This window comes from Lutjanus erythropterus, chromosome 9 (assembly GCF_056507025.1).
Source record: "Lutjanus erythropterus isolate fLutEry1 chromosome 9, fLutEry1.hap2, whole genome shotgun sequence".
NCBI classification, from domain to species: domain Eukaryota; kingdom Metazoa; phylum Chordata; class Actinopteri; order Lutjaniformes; family Lutjanidae; genus Lutjanus; species Lutjanus erythropterus.
The window spans coordinates 27,620,142-27,647,644 of record NC_139325.1 but is presented as its reverse complement, the minus strand read 5'-3'; the positions used below and the strand labels follow the sequence as shown (position 1 = coordinate 27,647,644).

The following is a 27,503-nucleotide window of genomic DNA, read 5'->3' as shown; positions in this document are numbered from 1 at the left end:
ATGAAACAGTCAAGAAAGCGTCCTTCAAAGTAAAAGAGTTCGGGACCTGAAATTCCCACTCTGACACAACAGATTTCAAAATAAATTCACTTGTGCCACCTGCATGCAACCACAGTCACAACTGACACCATGTGGTAATGTGGAGATAATTCACACAAACTTCAGTCACTGTGACCATCTTTTAGTACCAGAGACCTCAGGGTGTTGATGGATGGCGTGATGAGACGGTTGCCATGGAGAAAGACACACAAACTGTCCAGTAATCTGGATACCTGAAGCAGAGAATGGTGGGAGTTCTGAAAACAAGACAGTGCCATTTTATATAATTAAATTCTGACTGCAAGTTTAACAACTTTGGATAAATTACTTGCTGATGTGTTCTTACCTGTTCAGCAGAGGTGTGGACTCGAGTCATGTGACTTGGACTAAACTCAGATGGTGATAACAAATTAGATGACTTTATACAACTGACAAAATCAAAAAAGATTTGCAACTTAAATTGGACATGTGACGTCTTTTGGACTTTAGCCTTTTTACTTGAAAATACTAGACACCTTCCCCCAAGCCCAAAGATTTGTGAAGTTATGTTAAAGGGACATTTCCCCCCAGTACATATTTTCCCCTTGGCTGTGTTGCTATTTGTCCTCCTGGTCTGAGCTGAAGAATTTTGCCCATAGAGATTTCTGCCTTCTCTCCAGTTTAAATGGGACTAAATGGCACTCTGCCTGTGGCGCTCAAAGCACCAAAATGTGTCTCTTTACAGAAATTATGACACAGACCTGAAGAGTACACTGTCTCTTTAAGCCAAACCAAGGTCATTAAAGTTATCTAAAACTTCACAAAAAACTAAAATAATGTATGAAAAGACATTTTAGTTAACTGAAATAAAAATAAAAACTAGACTTCAGAAAATAACATAAGCTAACTGAAATGACATTGTGCTCCTACAAGATTAAAATGAAAATATACAGGACATGTCTTTAGTTTTAGTCTTTTTAGTCAATTTGGTCAAATTTGTCAACACAAGAATGAGAAAAGTGTTGCATTTCTACTGTAATACCTGTTCTGAACTTCTTGAACGTCACCCCAGAAAATACCTCCTGTATTATTCCAAAAACAAAACACAGAAACTAATGGAAACTAAACTAAAACTGAACATTTTACAATACAAACTAAACTGAAAGGAGCAAACTCACCCTGGAAACTAACTGAATCTAAACTGAACTGAAAACACGTAAATAAATCTGTCAAACAGTACTGTACTCTACTGTTCCAAATACAACAGCAATGAACATCTGTTGTGATTAATACATCCACAGTTCAAGAGCAACACTTGAACTTAAGAGACTGCAGTCCACAACAACTCCACTGCTTCAGTCGACTGTACCCGTTAAATTACACTCTAACGTGATGCTGTCATCTAGTGGTAAAACTCTGCATGTCGAACAGATGGCCTGACAATAGACACCTTTATTGTAAAATTAGGATTCATTATGTCACAATAAACATTTTCAGATTGTATTACTGGTCAGCTGTACAATATACTGCAGGTTAAAACTGAAATTTTGTGTAAAAAAACAAAGAAAACAAACAATAAAAAGTAAGCACTCAAACACAAACTCTATCTAAGACTACTTAATACCACTTTATAATAACTTATTTATAAAAAGTCTAATTGGGTTATTAATTAGGTTGTAAACACTTCATAGATCATTAATAAACAAATATAAACAAGTTCTAAAAGTTTTCATGCATCGTTGTAGGCTCACTATTTACCAAGATGTAGTTACTGTCGCTTTCTACCAAATAATCTTACTAATGGGTTACTAACATTTATAACCAGCAAATGGGAGGTTTATTATAAATTATTGCATGGCTTTGTTAAATACCCGATTCTGATTGGTCAATAAGAGCATGTATGGTAGACTGTTACTATGAAGAACAGACCATTGTTATGAACACAGTTCTGATTATAGACTCTGAAGGAAGAATACAATTTGTTAAAATAATTTTAAAAAAATATCTAAATATTTTTATGCATTCAGGATGATTCAAGTCCCCTCCTGCATCACCCTGGGGGGTAGTTAAATGTTAGTTACTTATTAACAAATACATAAATATATAAATGTTGCTGATGGAGACGACAAAGTGAGCAATAAAATCTGGGGTTTAACACTACAGACAAATGAGGGCTCACTATTTGGCAAGCAACAGGCCACTATTACCCTTCACAGCTAATGTGTTTTAATAGTTTATTAATGATTTATAAAGTGTTTACGTCTTAACAACCTAATTATAAACCATTTATAAGGGTGATCTTTTTGCAAAGTGGTGTTTCTAAACACTGAGCACACTAACACAACTAAAAGCAAAGATAAAAAAATCAATTCCTTTACATGTTCATAGTTTTTCTTACAAAAACATTTTCACGAGTAAAAAGCCAGAAAAAATCTTTAGACCCCTACAGATTTACAACAGTACCTTTTTCAGTTGAGGGAAACTACATAAAAGTTAAAAAGAAAGTTGAAACCAATCAGAACATGTTTACTCGTCAAGATGTAAACATCATTACGGAGAACTGTTTATCAACTTGACTTTCACATCTACAAGTAAAATCCTGTACACACTAAGGCACTTGTGGCAGCCACAATGTTTTACACATGAAAAGGCACGTAACAATTTGATCTGTGCACCTCTTCCCTGTTAGAAAAGTGTTCATACACATTCAGCATCAATTCATGAAACGTTTACCATTAATTATGCAACATACAAAATAAAATCAGCACAGCAAATTAGCAGTGTGAGTAATATTTACAGTCTTAGAAATCCAAGGGTCCTTTTTATTTTTTGGATGGATCAAAGCTGCGTTACTGGACGGGCTGCTCGCATCACGGTTGGTTTCACACCACCAGGCTCTCCCGACTCACAGCTCCATTCTGTAAGACAAGAAAAGTCGTGTCAGCTTGACAATGAACCGAAAAAAAAAAAAATCTAATTTATGAATTTTAAATAACTAATGAATAACTTGTTTATATTACACTTCAATCGTTTTACCACTTGACTTGACTTCTGTACTGGTTTATGTCACATTTGGAAGTTCTACCACTAGGGGTCTCTCACAATAAAACAATAACAAAAGACGTACTTTGATGATGTCATGAAGTGGTGTGGAATCATGGGAGTTGTTGTCTTCACCGTTTAATGACTATAGCCAATAAAAATCTATTTGATTCAGGCAGAAATTATGTTCATGGACGAGGTGTTATTCAAGTTTTATTCACATTATGTTAAGTCAAAATCACTGACTTTCTTCTTGTTTTTACCGGTGCTCATAGCAACTAGCTAGCAGGGGCTAACAGGAAATGCACTATTATTTTGAATAAATTAGGGATTTCTTTGCATTTGAACATTATTGGAAAGATCTGAGATAATGTAAATACAAAACTTGGCAACATACATACCGTATGTTTAGTGTTTTTAGACATTTAAATGCAGAAATGTTACTTATTATAGCTTTAACTACAGGATTTTCTTGTCATTCACTTTACATGACCAGAGCTGGACAGAACCTGAGACCAACGACTGCTTCCCTGTTAAAGGGATAGTTCAGATTATTTGAAGTGAAGTTGTTTGACGTACATATTGATAGTCTGTGTATTAGCTACAATAGCTTCTGGTCGACACCCCAGTTTGGAGAAGAAGAGAGGAGTACAAAAGGAATTTTAGCCCCTTGAAAAGACCCATCTAAGAGCAATAATATCAGTTTAAATGTAAACTATATTTAATAAAGTTCTAACTTATCTTCATTTGGATTTTGAGGAACTTTGAATGTGTCATTCCCCAGTTGCCTCCGCACTCAAGTGCCCCGTGTAACGTGCACATGATTGGCATGAGTGAGTCAAAGCAGCGGCTGACAAAAGCTTTTACACTGCTGTCGGAATTTTTAACAGAGGTAGCAAAAAGGCGGCCCACCCCTGAGCTGGTAAGGAGGGAAACCCCTGGGTTTGTCTTCAGACAATAGACGCCCACAGAAACACTGAAACAGATTTTGGTTTTTCCAAATTGCTGGTTCTAAAACAGGTTAAATTCAACAGACCTAACTATTTGTAACACTCAATAAATAAACATTCCCCCGACCAGTCAAGCATGCGTCACCCGTTAATGGTGGAAACAGGCTCTCTCTACACTTCTCTTGGGTTGTTTCACATAACTAGATAGAAGTGTAAACAAATACGGGATGTCAAATTATGACTATCTTGTACGGGGTCCTGGGTTGTGGAAAAAAATGAGAACTTCTGTTCTAAATCATTCATCCTGTTAATTAAACTACATTAGATTAAACTACATTGTCACTGCACAGAATACTGAAACAATGAATTGCAATTTTTCATCCAACCACAAGTGCAACAATCAGCAAACTGTTGAGTAATATACATATGCATAGTAATAATATGTAGTATAAACAGTAAGAGGTACAGTTAGGTGTACACAGTTCAAACCTGTGGTAAATAGCAAAGTATAAAGTGCAGGTATAAGTACAAGTATGGACAGTATTATAAATATGTATGGGGAGACTGAATATCTTTTTATGTGTATTGTATAGCATGGAAATCACTTAGATGAATCTTGCTTGGCACAGAACCCAGTGTTTCCCCTATCCTGGTCCTTAGAGCTCACTGCCCTGCATGTTTTAGATCAGCTCATTATCAGACTTCAGTCTATCAGGCAGAGGCTTCATGATGAGCTGATCATCTGAATCAGGTGTGCTGGAGCAGGGAAACATCTAAAACATGCAAGGTGGCGACCCCAGAGGACCAGGACAGGGGAAACACTGGAACCATTCTTATGCAAATGCTGTTTAAATATAAGTAGTGATCTTACAGTGTGGGTCTTTTCATACATGACGACTAGGGGATGCACAGTAAATACTGCGGCAGATAAATGATCTGATATTGGCCTATCCAGCTTTATCCGTCTCTATCAGTATCAGGGTATATAAAAGATTGTCAAAGCATTTAATTTAAAATAGAATCAAAGCCAAAATATAGTTGTGAAGTTTTCTGATAAGCTTTACAAGAAAAATAAATGAACATTTGAAGAGTCAGAACTGTTATTTGTTTTTGCTGAATTGGTGATGACAGATTTGTTTCAGTCAGAGCTGTAGAATATTACATCATCCATCTTTGCTCGTTTCATCTCAGCCTCAACCAACCGTATAAAACTTATTGTACAGACTGAAAAAAAAAAATCTAGATTGTGCATCTCTAATGAGTAATCTGTGTTTCCAGCTGACGCCGGTGTTGCTGCACATTGAAATCAAGAAGGGAAAAAAAACAGTGTAATTGTCTCTTCATAAAAAATGTTAATTGAAGCTTCTAACAAACTGTCAAAAACGAGCCGACGAGATGCAGCAGCGAAACCACAGTAAACTGTATTTTATATACAGTGCTGTACTTTATTATACTGTATTTGAGGTATATGCAGAACAGTACTTTAATTTGTGCAGTAATTTCAAAGGTGTTTGAAACAGCTGTACTATATTTTGAAACTGTCAGTTTTTCAAATTCAATTAATAGTGAACCTGTGTTTTTTTCATTTGTATTCCTATTTAAATATACAAATGTCAATTAGATGGTGATCTGTCCATCACTCCAAATTTAAACGTGCAAAATTTTACCCTGAAGTAGATGACAAACAAGACCGCTGAGGACAATCCCCAGCAGACCTAATACACATATTCTGGTCATGTCCTATACTGCTAAAATTCTCATTTTTTGAAATAATTTCAGAGGTCACTGGGGTGAAGATCCTGCTGGGTATAGAGATAGCTGTTTTTAAAGTGCTTGACTCAGTTGAAAATATCACATCAGGGGGTTTTACATTATTTTGTTTAGTTCTCTTGTTGCTTGTATGAGGATTTGATGTGTCTGAAAGTCCCCTGGACCCCCATCATCATCATCCCTGTCACAAGACATGATGATGTTCCTTAAACTAGGAAAAAAAAACAAATTTGCAATTTGTGAATCAGCCCAGAAATTTTACTTTACCTTTTACTTGACCCCTCTTGTCTTAATCATGGGAAAGCACTGTAAACTTGGATTACTTCTGTGTTTACTACATTTCTAAAGTTACCCTCCAAACGCAGATTATTATAAAGTGCAGTTATTTATAGCAGTCAGTCAGCAGGCAGTAAGACAAAGGCAGAGTTCAAACTCACAATTACAAGAAAAGTGAGTGAAGTCAGTTTCATTTTACATGTTGGCACCCAACTGTGGTTTTATAAAGCTCTTGAAGATGACAGTAAACATCAAAAATCACTCTGAAACTCTAGCATTGTATGAGTTACGGTACTCACTTTGCGGAGGTTGCTTTTCTTTGAAGATGACACACTTTCATCTTCACTGTATGGCGGTGGTGGAGGAGGCGGGTAATCATCGCGGCGGCCAGGATGTCCAGAGGGTGGATTCTGAGGAAGTGGTGGGGGCCCACGTGGTGCCCTCCCCCGATCAGAGCGGTCACTCTCGCTGTCCAGTCGCTCGCGGCTGCGTGCCCTCTGCTGCTCACCCATCCTCTTCCTCTCCATGGCTTCTCGCAGGAAGCTGTCATCATAATCATCTCGCCCGCCCCTGGCACCGCCGCCACGCCGGTTATCCCTCTCCAGGTCCATCAGATCATCACGGCTGCGGCTCCGTCTCCCTGGGAGGCCACCGTAGCCTCCTCGGTCTCCTCTCCGACGATCGTCAGGGGAGTAGTCACGGCGCCTGCGTTCGTCCAAGTCACGGTCATAGCCGCTGCGGGCACTGCTGCTCCACCCGTCATCCGAGCTAAAGAGACAGAAAACAGCAAATTGAGGGGAAATGCAAATATACTGGAGCTGTTGCCCTGCAAGACAAGTTTAAACTTAAGCCTAAACTTCATGGCTTTGTTCTCACTTACAGGTTAAACAATAATTTACGTTTAGTTTGAACCCATTTTGTGATGTAAAAGTCACCTTACTGAACTGCATCTGATGTGAATCTGCATCAAACTCTGATAATCACCAAATCCTTTACAGACATTGTTAGCAGTTTCAAATATCTGAGAACTGTGATTTATGACTAGCTTCACTTCACAGACACAGTTCATACTTTGACAAGTCACAGCAAAGTTGAATAATTTTGAAGTTTGCAGACTTATTTTGGAAATGATACACACCAGGTGTGGAAAACCACATATAATTAAAGGTCAAAATAAATATTTTGTTTGTTTTTGAAAACATTACACAAGAAAACTCTCTGGGGATAATGATTTGCATTTAGTATATACATGTAATTGATGAATTTAAAAAAATATGGATATGCTGTGGATAATAAGCCAAGAGCCATCAGCCATCACTAATGTATGGAGAAAGACAGTGTTCGGGAAGCATTTTATTTTGCTTTGTTTTACATAGTTAAGTTGAAATGGAGGCTTTAATGTAAGAAATTAAGCAAATCTGAAGAAAACAGAAAATACAGCTTCTTGTAGTTAGAATAATCAATGCATGGCCACGGTGTCTCTTTGGCAACCTAAATCTGTATTAACTGCATCTATGGCTTGTGAAGTCATGTTGCCTGTCCTCTTTTGTCTTGTTTTGAAATAATGCCACATCTGCCTCAGTTTATTCTGAGTACAGAAAAGAGGGTTTTTGATTATCTGAATATCTAAACAGGAAATTCACAACGATCACGATTTAACTGATGAACTGAGCAAAGTAGGTGAGTGTAACAGGAGGATTATTCAACCACACCTAACCAAATTACATAAATGCAGAAGTGTCAAGTAAATTGTTGGAACAAATCTGCAGTTTTTTGCTGGCTCATTTGGATAACTAAGAAAAGTAACTGAATTTTACGTTCCATATTGTAAAGAAGGGTAAACAGATGTTTGTTAAACTAGAAGAGGCCATAAAGCAGAAAATTTTAACTTAAATGTATCAGATGTCCCAGATTTCCTTCAACAGTTACTATAATAATAAACAGATAAATTCATTTAACAACCTATTTGCTGTGAAAAATGAGGAAACTAACATAGAGCATTACAAAGACCCATATTTTTTTGCAATGTTTGATTGAAACACATACGGCTGTGTGGAGCTGCTCTCTCTCCTGCACTTAAACAGCACCAACGAACGGCAGTGTAAGACTTGGTGGACGGTTAGTTTCACTGTAATTTAGATGCTGTTCAGATGAAAATGTGCTCAGTTTGACAATCTTGTTGGCAGCAGGATAAACCACCAAACCCACCGAAACTACCAGTATGCACGCACATTCTGGTCCCCACCCAGAATATTTTGAAGTGAAGGTTTCACTTCTAAATGTTCTGGTGCATCCCCTTCAAAAATGAAAAAAAATATATATATACATATATACATAAATGAATAAATAAAAATATAAAAGTATCACTTTATTCATCCAAACCTGATATATTAACAGTGCTTCTTATTTTCATTTTATTTCCCTCAACTTACACTAAACTTTTTATTTGTTTTCTTAATAATCTGTAAAATAAGAGATGCTGCTGCTTGTATACACTCTTACTACCCTTTTTGGTTCCTGTTAGACTTCTACCTAGAACCCAACATAAATGGTTATACCCAGAACCATCTGTGTTAGGTTCCACCCAGAATCCCCCCATGAAAAGTTCTATAGAGAAGCCTTCTCTGGAGGTTCTACTGAGAACCTTTCCACCTTCTCACAGTGCCAACAAGAACCCACCCAAGGGTTCTATTAAGAACCTATTTACATTCCAAGGGTTTAATGTAGAACTCACCCAAGGGGTTACTACTCACTACCGAGAACCCTTTTATGTTATGGTACAAAAAACTATTGACAAAACCTTGAAGAAAGAGTTCTTCAAGAATTTCTACAAGCCTTGAAGAACTCTTTCTTCTAAAAATGGTTCTTTGGATGAAAACAGTTCCTAATGGACACTTGGACAAACCACTTCCTTAAAAAAAGGGTTCTTCAGAAGCAAATGGTTCTGGGTCAAAGAGTGTAATATGAACAAACAGGACTTATGACCCCATGATTGTCGTGTTAAAAAAACATCTTGTTGTTTGATTTTGTTGTGGACACAATAACCAGCCAAGAGGAAAAAAAGAGAAGTTTAGTTAAAATTAACGTGAAACCTTTCGTAACAACCTGATAATCAAAGAGGTCTTGTTGCACAGGACGGAAAGGAAAAATCACAGGTGGTTATCACAGTATCATTATTATGTGGCTATATTAGGGGCTCTCCCTGTATAATTTTAATAAGTGATAAAACCGAGGGCATGTGTGCGGGAAGCCCCATAGTTGCCGGCCTCAAGCAGAAAGACACTGTGTCGTCACTGTTTTGAGGAAAATAAGATTAGACGAGATAAGACACAGATGAAATTCTTTTGACCAAGATGCACATGGAAAAATATTCTGTGCATACATACAAATATTATTCATTATGTTGTGTATACCTTCTTGTACATACATTGTGAAATAAAGCATGCATTCATACATACTACAGTAAAACAGAATAAAGTGTAAATAATGTGAGGGACTTTCCAATGTACTCAATTAACTGTACGCTATATTCCTATGATAAGAGAGGTTAACACCAACATCAGTTTGAGAGTTTAAAAAAGTCTTTTTTTTTTAACCCAAGCGAGACCAGGCTATGCACTGGGAAAAGCATCTTGTAGTTGAGGCTGACAAATAAACCTGAAGGTTACTACTTTACTACTATTTTCTTCTACTTTCTAAGAAAATTAAAGTAAAAAGAAAAAAAAAATCAGACTGAACCATAGACAATAAAAAAAAAAATATCTGGGATGTACAAAACAACAGTCAGAGCCCAAAGTATCAAAAAGGGGTTTGGACACCCAAGTCTGTGAGATTGTCAGCTCTCAGTTTCAACGTAGAGAGGAGTAAAAATTAAGATTTATTCCTCTCGTGCAAACCACTGTTAATTTCTTTGACAAATAATCTTTGTCATAGTTTTTATCAATGCCTTTTTTTAACACAAACAAAAATGAGACTATGACTAAATAAAAAGTTATTTATGATGACAAAAGCTATCTATTGACACTTTGGTCAATTAATAAAAACAAAACCAAAATGTTAGGGTGGGACGAGTTCAGAAGAGATCCAATCTCTTTGTGTGGTAGGGAGGGAGAGAGACGAAGGTGGCAAATGCTGGAGAATGTTTGTGGCTTTCTTTTTGCTCACCTACTTTATGGCAGACAAACAAACAGAGGAGCAAAGGAGAAATAAAATCAGGAATTTCACCTAAAAATGTTACTATAAACAGATTCATTTAATATTTTAAAGAATGCAATTTCTAGTAGGTTATTTATTATTTCATATAATTTTTTTCACTTACGTCATGGTCACAATTTAGCCATGAAATGAAAGGATGTCAATGAATACCTAAAGTCAAAATGTTCATTGACAAAATTAACACTGGACTGTATGTGGCAATATACAGCTCTGACATGGTTATTTCATCATTTTTTAAACGAGGTCAAGAGCAGAGCTGTAGGATGGAGTGTGTTTGCTTTTCTTATTCAGCTGTTGAGTAAATAAATATGAACAATCTTCTTGCTAGCAATCAAAGCTTAACATACCAAGACAAGGTAAATCATCACCAATCAGATGATGGTCTTGTTCTCACTCACCCTCTCCTGCCTCTGGGCTCATCTGGGCGCCGGTGTGGTGGGTAGTCATCTCGGCCGTAGCGCCGTCCAATGTCGTCAAGGTTGTCCATGGAGCGGGCGCGCACACGATCCCCCATGTATCCGCCACCACGGCGCGGGTAGTCATCACGGTGGCGGCCTTGCTGGGAAACACTGCTGATGGTGCTCATGGCCTCATCCCGGTCATAGACCGTGGCCAGAGGTGGCGGCTGGGAACGACCCCCTCGACCTCGAGGCTCCAAGCTATCATGCAAGGAACTGACTTCACTCATATTTTCCACTGAGGGAGGACAAACAGAGAAGAAGAGACGATAAGTAGAAGAGAGGAAGTTCAAAAGTGCCTTGTGAAGGGTAGAAAAACTAAAGCCACATTTGAACAGGTGGGAATGAAATATTAACTGCTGATTTGCCAATATGTGAACATGAATGTAGGCATTTATAAATGGCAGTCATAAGAGAATACCTGTACTACACTGTGACTGCCACGACAACAGCCCACTTCATTTAGGGGGTTTTGCTCTCCCGATAAAAAAAAACATGTCTCTGTTGTCATAATGGTTCCAAAATGTCTGTGGCACAGTTGGCATGAAAGGGAGGAGGAAGTGATCAGTCACTCACAGCGGTTGTAGTTGCCAGGTCTGGACGGGTCCAATTTGGAAAGCTCCTGTTCCATGTAGTAAATAGCACGTGTGGCGTTCCCATCAGGGTCCACCTGGATACGAAACCCACTGCGAGCTGGTGAAAAGAAGGAAGGAAGTCACATTTCAGCTTCTTCATGCAAATACATAGTTCGGATTTCTTGAAGTTGGGTTGTATGAGATATTTATCCATAGTCAGTATAGATACAGTAGATAGCAGTCTGGAGAAACAGAGAGGAGTACCAGATCAAAGCAATATTTGTTTACCCTCTGGTATCCAGGTGTGCATAATCTGCACACTTTGCACTTCATGTTAAAGAAAGTTATATTATTGTTCACAATTTGTAATAGATGAGAATTCAAAAGTTGTTCATTTTTGTATGATTTTTAAAATTATGGGGGTGAGGGTGATAAGTTTGAGTATTTTAGACCTAGTACAAAAAAATAATAATGCATATTAACCAATGTTGCTGTTCATCACTGACATATGCTGACCTGCAAAAAAAAAAAAAAAAAGTAATCTCATGTAGTATATTGGGGAAAAAAAAAAATGTTGTGCATTTTCCATCAAAATGTAGTGATATCATGATCAAAATACAGCATTTAAAGGGTTAAAAAAATGTGAAATTAATGAGTATTTGATATGTATGATTAAGGCTGATCTTGATTTACAAAAATAAAATTCAATTAGAGCAGAAAAAGAAATCAATATATAATAATTAATAGCTTGATTTATAGGTGTGCATTTTTTGAAGTGTGAGTATTTGACCTAGTACAAAAAATAATAATGCATATTAACCAATGTTGCTGTTAATCATTGACATATGCTGGCCTGCAAAAATCAAAAAGAAGTAATCACATTTTTATGTAGTATTTTGGGGGAAAAAAATCATTTTTTGTTTTTTGCATTAAAAAAAGTGGTTTGTTTACATTACAAACATGGCATTTAAAGGGTTAAAAAAATATGACAATTGAGTATTTGGTATTTTTGTTTATGGCTCAAGTTAAAGAAATACAAAAAAAAAAATTAAAAAGTAAAAAAAAAAATTGTATGAATTTTTTTTTTACATTAATACACTGGAGCGCGGATTATGCGCTCTCGGTGGTTAAGAAGGGCCTCGATGGACAGGATACCTGATTATGATTTTTTTAAGCTGCTAAAATACATTTTCTTGCTGACCTCGTCTACATCAGTACATTGCTCAGCTTTCTTCTCCAAACTGGGGGTCTGCTGACTGCCATCTACTGTAAATAATACACAAACTACGGATAAATACCTCATACAACCCCGCTTCAAAAAATCCAAACCACCTTTAACACTGGATACAGTTTCTGATTTTGAGTCAGATGCAATACTTCTGTTAACTAAAACTAATAAATTGATAAGTTTAAATTACTGACATGAATAAAACTTTAACTGGGAGAATGATTCCTGTAATTGATGCAGTGCACATAGTAAAATGGCCAGTGACATCATGAGGATGGTGAAGTATGAAAAAAAGAGTTCAAGCGTCTTGGGAAATGTGGTCACTGAGTGCATTTTGTGTGAAACCAATGAAAAAAAATTCAGAGTTTGATCCATATAGACTTCTGCTTTACAGACTGTGTGAAGAGTTTTGACAATGTGGCTTCAGTTTTGGGGCAGCACGGCGGTGCAGTGGTTAGCACTGCCGCCTCACAGCCTGAGTTCAAATCCCGCAGGGGCAGGGCCTTTCTGTGCAGAGTTTGCATGTTCTCCCCGTGTCTGCGTGGGTTCTCTCCGGGTTCTCCAGCTTCCTCCCACAGTCCAAAGACATGCATGCTGGGTTAATTGGTGACTCTAAATTGCCTGTAGGTGTGAATGTGAGTGTGAGTGGTTGTCTGTCTCTATGTGTCAGCCCTGCAATGAACTGGCGACTTGTCCAGGGTGAACCCCGCCTCCCGCCCAATGTCAGCTGGGATAGGCTCCAGCAATCCGCGACCCTTCGGGAATAGGCGGTTACAGAAATTGGATGGATGGATAGGCTTCAGTTTTGACTAGTGCATGTTCACAATTGAAAAAACTGTAATGGGAACATTGGGGTTACTTGTACATAGAGATAAAAGGATGAATCAGAAAAGGCCCAGCCAAGGATGATATTTCGACATAATTACTCTGTAAAAATATCTGTTGAAATGAGTCACTGAATCTAAGGCCCACATGTTAGAACTTTCTTTAAAAAGCAGAGAAGTCTAACAATTGGGTGCAGCTCATTCAAGATTAGTGACAAACAGCACTGGGAAGATGTACAGTTATCTTTACACCATTTGAAGCATAAAAATCTCTCTAATGCGAACGTTTTGCTGTGTAAATGGAAAAGCTACATTTACTCACTGTGGTCCCCTGCACTGTCTTGGTCATGCAGCAGAGGCACCTGGGAGCCCTGTCCCACTGTGCAGACACAAAGAGCGAGTTTAAACAACAAAGTTCAGCAATACACAAATTAGGCAGGAGATTTTATGATGTCATGAAGAAACTCATATTTTCAGTTAACTGACTTTTACTGATAAGGCCAACCACAAGTTCAACACATTATGAGAAGTGCTTCAGAAATGACTCAGATCAGGACCGAAATAACAATGACAAGTGTCTCTCACCTGAGCTGGCACCATCATATTCTCGACTGTAACCGTTATGGGGCGGTAAGGCTCCAGCTCCGTTGGGTAGAGGGAGCATGGGTATACCAGGCTGGTTCATTAGTTGGCCACTGTATGCTGGCTGAGCATACATACTGGGAGCATAAACTGTGGGAGCATAATTACTGGGCAGTCCTTTCTTCACTGCTTTTCCTGCCTCGTACACTGAGGAAAATAAAGGAAGACAGTTGGTTTAAGTGGAAAGAACACACGGGGCAAGATTGGGAACAGCAGCTGTTACAGTTTCTGAGATCCATATAGTTTTAGTGATAGTTTAGATAGAAGAATAATCCTGACAGATACAATGGGGTTGAACTGCTAATTAGCTAGATTTGAGAGAGCAGATTCCTCCTTCCTGAAAATGTTCTACACTGCTCGCAAATGACAAGAGTCAAACCATCAGAATGACTCACACAAATTTGTTGGAATTCAGTTTCCAATATGTTTTTCTTCGAAAGAGTCCCGCAGAAATGGTATGTGAACACCTGCTGAATGTGTATTTGTACAGTGAAATCACCTACATGATTTCCTGTTTCCACAAACTTTTGAATGTCATATTTTGTCAGAGGTGAATAGACCGTTCTAATGAATTTCCACTTCTACTGCGTACTGTAGTCTCATGCATTATACCATTATACTTATCACAATAAGGAATAATATGGCCACAATATTGTCCGACTAGTGGGTGAGATTTCTAACATATCTGCTGAGTTTGGAAAGTGAATGTGTTACAGTTTGAGATCCAGGTAGTTTTAGGAAACATGAAGAGGAAAAAGATGAAGAAAAATCCTTGATAGAATAAAAGAATATTCCAACTATTTAAACAGATGAAACTGTATAAAAACCCTACATTAAAAACACATCCAAGCCAATTTGTGAGGCATTTTTGCTTGAACAATCCATATTTAAAGTAAGCAGTGAAATGTAGGTAAATCCGTTTGGTACTTACATGCTCGCGGGCAGCAGCAGCGGTCGGGGCAGCAGGGGCAGCTGACGTAGCAGCAGCAGGTGTGCGGACAGCACTGACACCAGCAGATCCCGATCAGGAGCAGCAGCAACAGGAAGCCCAGGACCACCAAAACAACAAGGAGCCAGTCTGTGGATCAACAGGGGGTGCATTAGATACATTTAATACATTCATATTCATACAATAAAGAGATTTACACACTAAACTTACGTTAGCTGCAGCCCTCACAGGAAAAAGGAATCAGAATAGAAATGTAACTGTACTGTCCTAAGTCGCACCACTGTTGTTTGGTCTGTATGGAAATGAGATTGTTGATTTAACTGTCCCTTTAACAAATTTCTAAGCCAACGAAAGCCCCCCTCCTTGCTCCTAACAGGTTTTTTTTACTTGAGGAGCTCTCTTAAGGGCTAAGATGCTTTGTGAATAACTTTTATCTCAAACAAGATCTACTCTTAACTTGAAGGGGGAAAAAAGTTTTGTGAATGCAGCTCCAGAACTACAAAGTTATCTACAGGTTCTGTAACTGGAGTAGAACAAGAGTGATTCTGTTTTGTTTTGTTCCTTACCAACAGAAAATCTCTAAGGTGCGATATGTAAATAGATAATTGAGGAACAGTCAAACAGGATGTATGTGTATGTGTATGGCAGTATCAGCAGTTTGTGGCTTAACCAAGTCTGTCTACACTCACACTCTAGTCATAGGTTGTACTGTATATTGTACGATTTTTTTTAAAATAAATGCAAAGAATCTTTTTAAAATCACTGAGTATCTCTCAGATTTCATTTTTGCTTTAGAGTGTTAAGATCAACAAAACATGTTGGCTACAGTGGTATTTTTGTTTTGTTTTTTAAGTTTTTGCCAAACCAGTAAAGCCAGTTTGTCCTTTTCTCCCACGGCATGAATTCATGCTGCAAGTCAGTTCAGGTAGCAGAGAGACAAAAACAGCAAACAGAGAGGGAGACACTGCTCATTCACAAGCATCAACTAAAATGGATTCTGGATTAGCAGAGCACAGAGTGAAAACATAATTTGGCTGTGCACACTGATAAGGTAATGTGTGTTGACTGACTGCCCTTTTAAGCAGGCAGCTACAGAAAGTCACACATGGGAGCTGAGCCACAGTAGAGACACAGAGGTAGATAAGGAGAGAGTGCAAGATAGAGAAAGTTAAGGATGTAAGTGAGGTATAACACAAGCAGAACAGCTGGGTTTTCAAAAACCTATAATTATATTATTAACTCACGACAAGATATTTGTGGGCATGGGCCTCTTTTCAAGATGAGTCAGTTGCTACTTTGTCTGAATCGTGCACTTTAAGTATGATCTTGGCCACTAAAATCTACTGCATGTCTAAAAGACCTAAATTGTTCACACTTTTAAATATAAATGCAACGCTTCTGTTTTTGCCCAGTGTTTCCCAAATGTCCTCAAATGTCTTGTTTTGTCCATAACCCAAAAATATTCAGTTTACTGTTATAGTGAAGTAAAGAAAACACAAAATGTTCACATTTGAGACCCAGAAATCAGAGAATTTGGACATTTCTTCTTTTAAAAAAATGACCCTTAACAATGAAATCAAAATAATTGGCAACTTTTCACAATTGGAAGCCAAGCCTTTTCAACAGTTCTACAGGGCATTAGCAACCGCCATCAGAGGAGTAGCCATTTGCTTTTTTGCCTCATAGTTTGTTCTCCTTACTGTTTTTGGCATTTTACAGTATGTCTGGGATAATTAGAAACTGTTTTAGACCACTATATAAATTTAATCAGTACTGTTATCACAGATGCATAATCATTCTTATACCGTTTTTACACTCAAAATAGCATGTATATGCAGTTTTTTTTTTTTTTACACACCAACAGTAAAAATAGGCAATTGACCCATTTCCCATTCCCAGCAGACCCGTTTTTTTTTTTTTTTCCCTGATGTGTGCCGAGACTCAGCTTGTCTGTGCACAACAGCAGAGACGAGAATGAAACAAATTTCTGTGGTTTAAAGTTTAGGTTCTCTTCTGTGTCACCGTTTGTACTTTCAGATGTTTGCCTTAACTGCCCCATGTTTGCTTTTCAGCTGCAGAGGAAACGTGTTAAGTTACTACTGATGAAAGTGCAATATTTCCTGACATTGCTGCTTGCAGATAACAAATAACTATATATACATACATACATACATATATATACATACATGTATATAATATTGCAAAGAATTTATAGGGAGTACAATGTTAAGACATCATTCAGCAGCTTGATTAAATATGAGCACTTCATGCTGATTGGAGGTAAAAGCGATAAATATCCGTGTCTACTGCAGAGTCATTTGACCCGGGAGTGAATGCCGATCGTACACGTTCCCATGTAGGACAAATTCCAGGTGTTAGCAGGGCTTAGTGTTTTGTAAAAGGAGCTTTAGTCTTAAAATCAATGTATAGTTATGACATCTTCATGAAAGCAATATTTGGCACATTGTTGTATTTGAACAACAAACTGTTAAGGTTAATGAATGCATGACCTGACAGTGAAAAGTAAGGTAAATGAATTGGCCATCAATTTAATAGTCGTGTAATAATTGCAGTTCTATTTAGGGTAAGAATATCAGGGCAAGCCAAACAGAGGGAGGGTCATGACTTTACCCTGCCACCAAATGTGAAACAGCCATAGTCCAGTATCTAATAAATGTCTTTTTTGAAGATTAAACTGCACATTTCAGAGCAGCCTTTTATTGTGATGAGTCCATTGTGTCCAAAAGCTCACTAACACAGAACAATTCTGTGACAAGGAAAAGAAAACTTTTTGTGTGCACAGAACAGGTCTTATAAAACTCAACTTATACAAAAATGGGAGCAGAAATAAGATTGTTGAGTGTAAGATTTCTATATCTTTTAAAACACACAACCTGGGTGACCTCAAGCAATACAGCCAGGGTGTTGTGTCAGAAATAACAACTTTGCCTTTGCAACTAAAACTCCTCCTACCTCAAATACTTCTCTACTGTGGGACTAAAACAAGACTGAACTATATCAAGAGGCTTGTACTACCTTCCATAACCAGTAAGTCAATGCCAGGCAGGAGGTCAGTAGTATTTGACTTTCTCTCTGTGAAAGAAAGATAAAGCCACAATTACTTTTAAGTGGTATCGGTCTAATGTTACTGCCAAAATCCAACGACTCTACAGACTTATTCAGAACCAGGCTGGTGGCAATTATCCTCTCTGCTGACTGTACATCCGCCCACACACTAGCTCATCATCAGCCACACGCCAAATCTGTCAGGCCAAGTTTATCTGGAACATTTCCTCTTAATTATTTGAAAAACTTATGTCTAAGTGTGTGTGCGTGCATGCGTGCATGCATGGGGGAAGGAAACGGAAGCAAAGAGAGTGGAAAAGAAGAAGTTAACTGTGACCACATACGCCTACTAAAGTAACTCACCCAGGACAATTAGCTCCGTGTAGTCTTCACCATTTCCTGAAAGGTCCTGGGAGGAGACAACAGAACAGACGTAGACGCCGCTGTCGCCCCATGCCGTCTGCGCGATATTCAGGTCGGCATCTGTGAGAAACAATAGGTCAGTGGTTTTCAATCACCAAGGGGCAAGACAGAAAATCTTAAGGCACACCTGCAATCATATCTGTGCGAAATAGCCTCTATATCATGTGTTATCACTCTTATCACTCTGTAAACATTCCTTTATTTAATAATGCCAAGTGACCAAACAAAGAGTAAATCCTCTAGTGCAAAATATGTAGTGTCCAAATACATGGACACTTTTGGAGTTACTAATTACCTTTTAAAAGATGTATTCAGTAACCGAATCCATTTATCACATTATTTGTTTTAGCAAAAGGTTTTTAAAGCTACAATAAGGACTTTTTAACAAATTTTGAAACAGTTTCAATTGAATATTAATGTAGCTACATGACCCAGATAAACAGATCTATTTTTTATGATGAACTGCACACACTGAAGACAAGAGGATGTGACATAGCCTGTAACTTTTTGAACCTTAGTTTCTGGCATAGTCAAATTCAAATATGACTCATTGTGTCTATCAGCATCAATCATTACAGTGCCACCTGGACTTATTCATTCTAGTCCAGTTTTGAACAGCAGATCTTCTCAGAAATGAAAGTAAAAACAAGACGTATGACATTACTGACAATGACGATATAAAATCATTCACCACTCTTGACTTATTTAGTACAAAAAATTCACATTAAAATACATTCAATTTGGATTTCTGGTCAGATGTTGCTGTAAAATTAATAACATAAGTTGAGGGTTTAAGTGTTAACCCCCCCAAACACAAACACACGCACAGTCAAATTCAAATTGAAATTCAAATACAGTGGAAACCAATGTTTCCAGCTGCAATCATAACGAAAAAAAAAAAGTGATTTTCGAATGAAACTTAAACGAGCCAATTAGATGCAGCAGAGAAACAGCAAGCTATGTTTTATATACAGTGATGTATTGCATCATACAGAGGTGCATTTGACATATACACTGTATAGTAACATGAACAGCGTTAGAAACAGCTGTACTGTGTTTCGTTACTTCATATTAATGGAATAAATATAAAAATGTCAATTGGACAGACTTTAAGATATTTCTACTCTTATTTGCATGAAGCAATAAAACTGGAAATTTAACATTTTTTTGTTTATTAAAAAAGTGAAAAATGCTCATGACTGACATCACCAAGAGCCTGAGGTGATCTCAAATGTCTTGCTGTGTCAGACCAACAGTTAAAACTCAAAGATACGAATGATTTTAAAACAAGGTAACAGGAATTTTCATGGGTTTTCACTTTAATCCCAAAAACTAATTAATGCTTTTGGATAGAATTTAATTTGTATTTGTTGTAGTCTGAATTTATATCAAACAGGAATATTAAGGAGCACCTGGATAGCTTAGTTGGTAGAGTGCCCCCCCCCATGTATGAAGACTGTGAGTCCTCTGCAGCGGCCATGGGCTCGACTCCCGCCCATGGCCCTTTGCTGCGTGTCATTCCCCCACTCTCTCTCCCCATTTCCTGTCACATCTTCAGCTGTCGTGTCATTAAAGGCATAAAATGACCCCCCCCCCGCCATCTGTCTCTAATATGAAAACCGCAGGTTAACAAATACAACTTCATACAGCAGAATCAAACATGACGCTGATGAATTTTCTAATCAGTGTTCTGAGCTACAATATCACCAAGGCAAACCGGACACTGCTAAAAAGTGTTCAAAGTGTCCGTAGTTGCTTCATCATTATTTTAGCGTGTCGATCATACACCATGTGAATTTAAAGTGGACCTGGAGCAAAAAGGAAAAATGCCTCTGCTTCCCCAAACGGCGGTTAACATGACAGTGTGACGCACACAGTTTGTGCTGCTGTGACACTATGTTAGATTTATGCATTATACAGATTCGTCCTGTGATTTTATGAACATACAGCTCGGTTACTTTTCATTTTTAGCGTCTTCCCTCAGTTTATAAGCTATATCACTCATAAACAACCTTGCTAGGAGAATAATTAGCTTAAGAGCAGAGCTTTTTAATCCTTCAGCCATTCCCCACTCCATTTTTTTTAAATAATATTACAGGTCTTACAGACATAAACATTAGGGCTGAAACGATTCCTCGAATAATTCGAGTAACTCGATTACAAAAAATGATCAAGGAATTTTCTCTGCCTCGAGGAATCGTTTAATTTTGCCAGCTCAAAGCATGGTATTTCGCCCGGACTACTTTTAATGCGGCACAACGCGCTGACGTCACGCACGTAAAAGAAGAAGAAAGAGGCGGCGGATATGTTCGGTTTTAACCATGGATGTAGAGGTAACGACGAAGAAGGCGACGAAAGCGAAGAGAAAGGCACAAAGAAAAGGCAGAAAATGTCAAAAGTGTGGGAGCATTTCAAGCTGGACACGTTGCGTTAATTAATGAGATTAACGTTACTGTACCTTGCTAACATAACGTTAGCCCTGCGGAGGACTAGGTTTCTATTAATTATGACTACTGTCGATGCGTGGCTAACATGCCTTTCATACAGGCTTTATTTAATCTGTAAAAACACAGCGCTGTAGAGTGATGAGGGTGAAAAATAAAAACATTATAAAGCTAACTGGGTAGTTCTCAATTTTAGCTCAGTAGTCATTGATGGATAAAACATCAAGTAGCACTGGTGCCTAATGTGCTCCAGTACAGCAGGTATCATAATTTTATTTTGAGCACTGCAAAAACTCAAAATCTTATCAAGACTTTAACTTAAAACTTAACTAGAACTTAAAATGTGCTTGACACAAATGAAAGTTCAATTGAAACACGTGGGAAAAACACCTAACCTTTTAAGTGATGTGTGTTATCAGGTGTAATGACATTTTTAGGTCAGAAATAAGAAAATTTCTTGGTAAGATCCTTAGTTTTTTGAGTGAAGGCAGTGAATTTGGTCAGCTGGTGTAAGTTCAGGGTTTTTAAACAATGTGCATCTAAAAATAAAGACATTGATTGTCTAAAAAAGGAAACCAATGGTTCATTATTAGGTGAAATGTCTTATTTTCTCATGTATATTTATAATTGCTCTTTAACTAAACAAAAATATGTTTTATCCGATTACTCGATTAATCGATGTAATTTTCAGTAGAATACTCGATTACTAAAATATTCGATAGCTGCAGCCCTAATAAACATATTCTCTGTATAATTCTAATTGGTAATTAATTTTGTTGATTTCAAAGTGTAATTTGCTGGGCTACTATTCATCAGAAAACTTGTGCCCATTTATCGCCTTTAAGTTGTGTACAGTGAAGACACTCCTCTCAGCCTCTATTTCAGTGTCCTCATATGTGCCAACCTTGAGACCTAAAAAACAGGGTGGTTTTCGAAACCAGCTTTGCATTTTGGTGATTATTAAACAATAAAGATAACAAAATAATAGTAGTAGACAAAATAACAAGTACAGTGCTTGTGTCATTTCTCACATACTTGTCTGATAATAACTTAAAGTCATGTCACATGAGTGTACACTCTTTGTTTGTTAATTGTAGGGTTAGCGGATGCTTGCATGTATTATGACTAAGTCTTCCCGATAATGTGTGTCTAATGGCTACGACTGAATCACTGCATTTTTAGGTCCCATGCTAAACTATTTCTCTATGTCTGTTTTTAATGTTTAATTTTAATGACAGAAACTGTGCACAGTTCAACACTAATTATTACTTGTATTATGTTGTCTGCAGAAGGGCACTTTGAAAGCCCCTGGAGGGTTTTTATGGGCAATTCTCCTTCAAATTCCTGTGTAATTACGACATGTCGTTTAACTTTCTACTTGTGTAAATAAACAGCGACACGGGATTACAGCATATTTTGAATATTTAGCAAAAGATCATACCCAGTCCTTGACCTCTCGTTCAGATGTGTAGTAAAGTGAACTTTTTGATCAACTTACTGTTTATGATGCTGATCTTGCGGCCCTGGTAGTCCGTGCCGAGGGTCACAGCATTGCCCTGCTTGGAGGCCACTATGCGCACCGTCCTCTGGCTGTCTGCGCACTCTATGTTGGCGTCGTAGTTTGGGTTGTTCTGAGACAAGATGTTCTCTGCGCTGCTGGGATTAAGTGCAGCCTGGATGGGGTCCCGGCAATATGATTTAAACCTCCACGTGATGACAGGAGGCTGAGTGGCTGTCGTCTGGTAGTTACAGGTGAGGGTGACTGGCTGGAAGAGGATGACTATGTACCTCTTTGTGGGACACTGGACCGAGATGGCCATGGTGGACTCTAAAAAATATAGTTAACACACAATTTGTAATATTGAGTAAGGTTTTGAATCAGTCTGCAATAGCCCCAGGGCGTAGTATATGACAAACTGTATTTCGTAACTGCTTCAGTAGTATCACTGGGTGGGTGTGATGAGTCACCTCAGGCAGGTTCTCAGCCTGACCATTACAGCTGAGTACACTATGACAACATGTTGCATACTTTGCATGCTCAGAGGATAGAGGAACAGTCGATACCAGACTTTGGAAAAACAATAGCTCTTCAGATACCATAGCAAAAAGAAAAAAGTCCTAGGCAACCCAAAATAGGATTAGGATTTTCTTTTTCTTTTTCAAAACAAAAAAAGGGTATAGGAAGTTATTGACTTTGTTCCCAATAGTTTTTTTTTTTCTGCTAGCTGTCCCCACAGTCGATACTGAACTGGGAAAAAGGGCATTTAAAGCTCCCTCAACATGGAATCAGTTGCGTATTCACCTAAAACTTCGGGAACAGGCCTCATTGGAGACTTTTAAAATGTTTCTGAAAGACCTGAAAAAAGGTACATCTGGCTGTAGATGTTTTGAATGCTGAAGAATCCTTTGACATCTTATCATTCTGTAATTTGTTCTTTGTTTCTCATTTTATTTTGTTAATTGTTTGTCTTATGTTTGTTATCTTTGCTGCTACTTGTTTTGGCCAGGTCAGTCATGAAAACGATTTATTTTACTCCTGATAAATAAAGGTTGAAGACATTAACAACCTGCACACAGTACAGTACAGTGCAGTGCTGGTCTGGTTTCGCTGCAAGCAAATTTCAGGCAGCACAATAAAGATTGACAGTTTTGAATGAGCATTTAGGCATTTCATTTTCGTTACATTTTATACTATAGTTAATGGATATTGTATCATTTTAAACATGTGGTATTGAAAAAGTATTTCACTATCAATGTATTTGACAGCCTTATCAACCAGCATGTTTTCCCATATTGCTTAAGTAAAATGTAAAAGGCTGAAAGAAACCATACAACAAACAATAAAACACGTAAGTAAGGTGCCATATCACTGGAAATGTCATTTTGAAAACACACATCATATTTGTTGATCACACTGCATATTTTGAGAACAGGTTTTGTTTGCAGAATGCAACTGTATCAAAAGACATAAATCAAAGAGGACACCAAGCAAAAGAAACAACTCATTATTTTTGTTAAAATAAGCTGTAACATGCTTCAGATGACTTGTTTGAATCCTCTGCAGCTGTAATTCACTAAATTATGATAGCTATGCAAGTTTTCTGAGGCCTTGAAGTTTCCAAATTTTGGAATTGGTTTGTGGTGCTGCTGAAGTGACCTTTTCTATGTTGCTCTGACTCAAAACTCGCTCTCATTTTAAATGTAAAATTCTCTACAGGAACAACACTAACAGCATCAGAAACTGTGCGGTTTAGAGATGGCACAATCTGCATTTAAATATTCCCTGGCAAGATTTCTGCTACCATAATTTTTCTTCCATTTTCCACATAAAGGAAACATGTCACTTCATTCAAATAAAATAATCATAATATAAAATATTAAATAATATATCTATGTTGCCTGTCATGTTTATCTGTATGTTTTATAGCCTGTGCATTATTTCTATATAACATAACATAACATAAGAATGCAACTAACGTTATTTTCATTGTTGAATAATCTATCGATTATTTTCACGATGAATCCATCAGTGGTTTGGTCGATAAAGCCTTAAAAGAAAATAACGTATAAGAATGATGAGAATAATGTTGCTCAGTGGTTTCCAAAACCCAAGATGACATCCTCAAATGTCTTAGTTTGCCCACAACCCAAAGATACTGTTTACTGTCATAAAGGAGTAAGGAAACCAAAACACTTAAGAAGTTGTTGACTTTTGTCTTAAAACTTTACTCAAATTGATTAATCATTATCAAAATGGTTATCAAAACACATTGCAAGTAGTTAAAAGAAAGCAGCCTTCGACAAGAACAAACTCATTTGTGTCAGAACAGGTAGTTTTATGGTTCAGTGCTCAATGTTCAGAATTTAATACACCACTAGCACTAAATAATCCCTCACATGAACATTAATAGCACAATAACACTAAATCTACACGATAAAATATCCCCAAAATGTGTCAAATTTGAGAAAGACTCGAGCAGCCATGAAGCAGTATTTATCCACGGACCTTTCACGGAAGAGGGCCCCCACCCTGTTTGGTACAAAACAGAAATGGGGGAAAAAAACATGCTAACTTACCTGTCGCCATCAAAGCGGCGATGATTAACGTCCAGAACATTTTTACTCCTCTTTCTTCGGGCTCTCAGTCGACTTTGCTTACTAGTAGTTTAAGAAATACACAAAAAATCAGGTTATGCATAATAATGAACGCAACTGTACTTTCCCTCAGCCAGGTAGCGTCAGCTCCATTTTGTTCCTTCGTGTGTTACAGACGAGGGGAGTACCTGAACGCCCCACGTCAGCCGCGCAAGCCAACAGGTGAGCTTGGACGGGTTGCGAAACACAGGGGTGTGTGTGTGTTGTTTCGTGTTTTTTCGCTCGGTGTTGGACTTATTTAACGACAAGAATCTGACGAGGAGAGCAGAACAATGTTATAAAGTACAAACCCGTTTCTCTGTCACTGAATTTGTTCGCTAAGATAGAAATAAGACCGAGAAGTCAAGTTTCCCCTACCCGGTAGTTGGTACGCTCCAGTGATAACGTTATCAAAGCACTTGTTAAAGTTCAACCTGTTTGTGAGAGCACAAAGATGTGTTTGTGTGTGTGTGAAACCAAGTAGCTAAGTAGGCCTAGTTCCTGAAGGTGAGACATTTTGCAATTTTACGGCTATTATATTGCCCAGTAGGCCAGTATCGCTCTGTATTATCACGGTATTATTGTAAGCTATTCAAAGAGGTTGAGGCAATTGTGACATTTTTAGCATTTTCATTCCTAACGCACAATTACTTGTCAGTCATCTTTTGATATAAAAACACATCAAGACTATAATGCTGAATTTAATGAGAGACATCACAGTGTTACAGAAGTGTAACACTGAAAAAATAAGTCATTAACCCACTGTATATAAAATAAAAGCACACCTCAAAGTAATTTCTGCTACAGTATCAAATATTGTTAGTTAGAGGATAATATACTTATTGTAATAGATTATAAAATGACCAACATATGTCATCAGAAATTATGGAAATGTTGTAAATTGAAATAATTGCTAATCTGACAACAAGACTAATGCCGCGGTGGAATAACTGTTTTAGTTTTAGTTTAGGTTAGAGTTGAAATTAATGCTGAATGTTCACACAATGAGTAAGTGTCTGTGAGTCAGAAGAAATTACTAATAATCTTTTAGGAGGAGTTGCTATTTGAAATGGTTAAATTGAGCAATATGGAGTCTGGCAGGCAGTCAGTGAACTCAAAATCCAGAGTGTGTATTTTCAGAGCAGTGGGCTTTTGTTTTCAGGATAACGGTCTTAGTTTTACATTGACAGATAGATGACAGCTATAACAGGTGATCAACTTATAGTGTAGTGCTCATCTTTGCTTGTTTTTGTCACATTGTAATGTTGCACTTGTCTTGCACTCCTGCAGTGCTCCTGCAGCCTGCCTGAGCTTCCTCAAGTCTGAAGAGGAGGGGGCAAGGGGAAACAACTTACTTCAATCACATATTGTACACAAAATAAGATTTCAAACTAATATACCCTCTGCGGCTCCAACTCACTATTTGGACTGCAGTACTCATTTCTGGATGACCAACTGCTAAATACTCATCCTTTAAGATACTTGTATATGGTTCAGATTCTTTTAATTGTCAGGCATTGTATGCATTCAAAGCAAAAGCCTGTTTCTATTTTTGCAGAGGAAAAAGCAACTATTCTACTGGTAAGTAGATTTTAATTATTTGCATTGAGTTAAAAGTAAGTCCATTTAAATTTTATACAGTAAGTTTAGTGTCTAATAGACGAACGAAGTGCTGACATTGGGCCGTGTTGCTTGTGGGTGACTGTAACACTGATGCAACTGCACCTGATCTTCCACCCATGATAAAAATCTCATATGCTAGCTAGCAACACCTATATTAACACAATTTGTTCATGTTCATTTTTAACCAATAGCCTTAAGATAAAACTGATGTTTAAGTTTGCTATCATCAAAACTTTTTACAGCAGAAGAAAGATACCGTACATCCAAAAAGTTACTTTTATGCCTCAAAAAATGTTTTTTGTTGAAAATGTCTGCTGAGGTGAAATGATCATGCTTCTGTTCCCCAAGCAGCAAGAGGATCCTACTGAGCACGTGCAGAGTAAGTGTCATCACTCTAGCTTGTTTGTGATAGGAGGAATTAAGTGTGTTACAATTGCCCCCAGTCTCCCCTGCATTTAGGCCTAAAGTACTGTACTTAAATACTTCACTCAGTATTTCCATTTTCTCCTACTTTGTACTACTGCATTATAGTTCACAGGGGGATATTGGACTTTTTAATCCACAACATTTATTTGATCAATTTAGTTACTTTAGATCCATCTTCTGAAGGGGGACATGGCAGAAAATGTTTGGGAACCACTGTTCTACAGTAACAAAAACAACAATTCCTATTTTCAGTTGATTATACACTAATGAAAACATGCTTCCATATACGCCAGTGAATCCTTTTCCATTTATCTTAACACACAGGACATTTAAGTGATGCAGCAGTAAAGCTGTTAACCCTTAAAAAAGATGATCACATATTAATGCATCTATAATTATAACCCAGTACATTCTATTCAGAAAAGGGGACAATTTGTAAA

At 37.6% G+C, this 27,503-nt stretch overlaps 1 protein-coding gene across 2 annotated transcripts; it reads right to left on the bottom strand.

Moving 5' to 3' along the window:
• Window positions 1-1,450: 1,450 nt before the first annotated feature.
• On the bottom strand, window positions 1,451-25,164 carry lsr (lipolysis stimulated lipoprotein receptor). Of its 2 annotated transcripts, XM_084726995.1 has the most exons (11): window positions 24,958-25,164; window positions 22,379-22,708; window positions 18,377-18,496; window positions 17,984-18,040; window positions 14,930-15,076; window positions 13,942-14,145; window positions 13,679-13,735; window positions 11,306-11,422; window positions 10,670-10,967; window positions 6,356-6,824; window positions 1,451-2,936 (listed from the first exon to the last, which is right to left on the bottom strand). In XM_084726995.1, exons 1-11 carry the CDS (start codon window positions 24,995-24,997, stop codon window positions 2,901-2,903), a joined length of 1,875 nt encoding a protein of 624 aa, XP_084583121.1. In that variant the 5' UTR covers window positions 24,998-25,164; the 3' UTR covers window positions 1,451-2,900. The 2 variants fall into 2 exon arrangements, with proteins under 2 accessions (XP_084583121.1, XP_084583122.1); XM_084726996.1 differs by lacking the exon at window positions 17,984-18,040 and having other exon boundaries at window positions 24,958-25,163.
• Window positions 25,165-27,503: the final 2,339 nt, after the last annotated feature.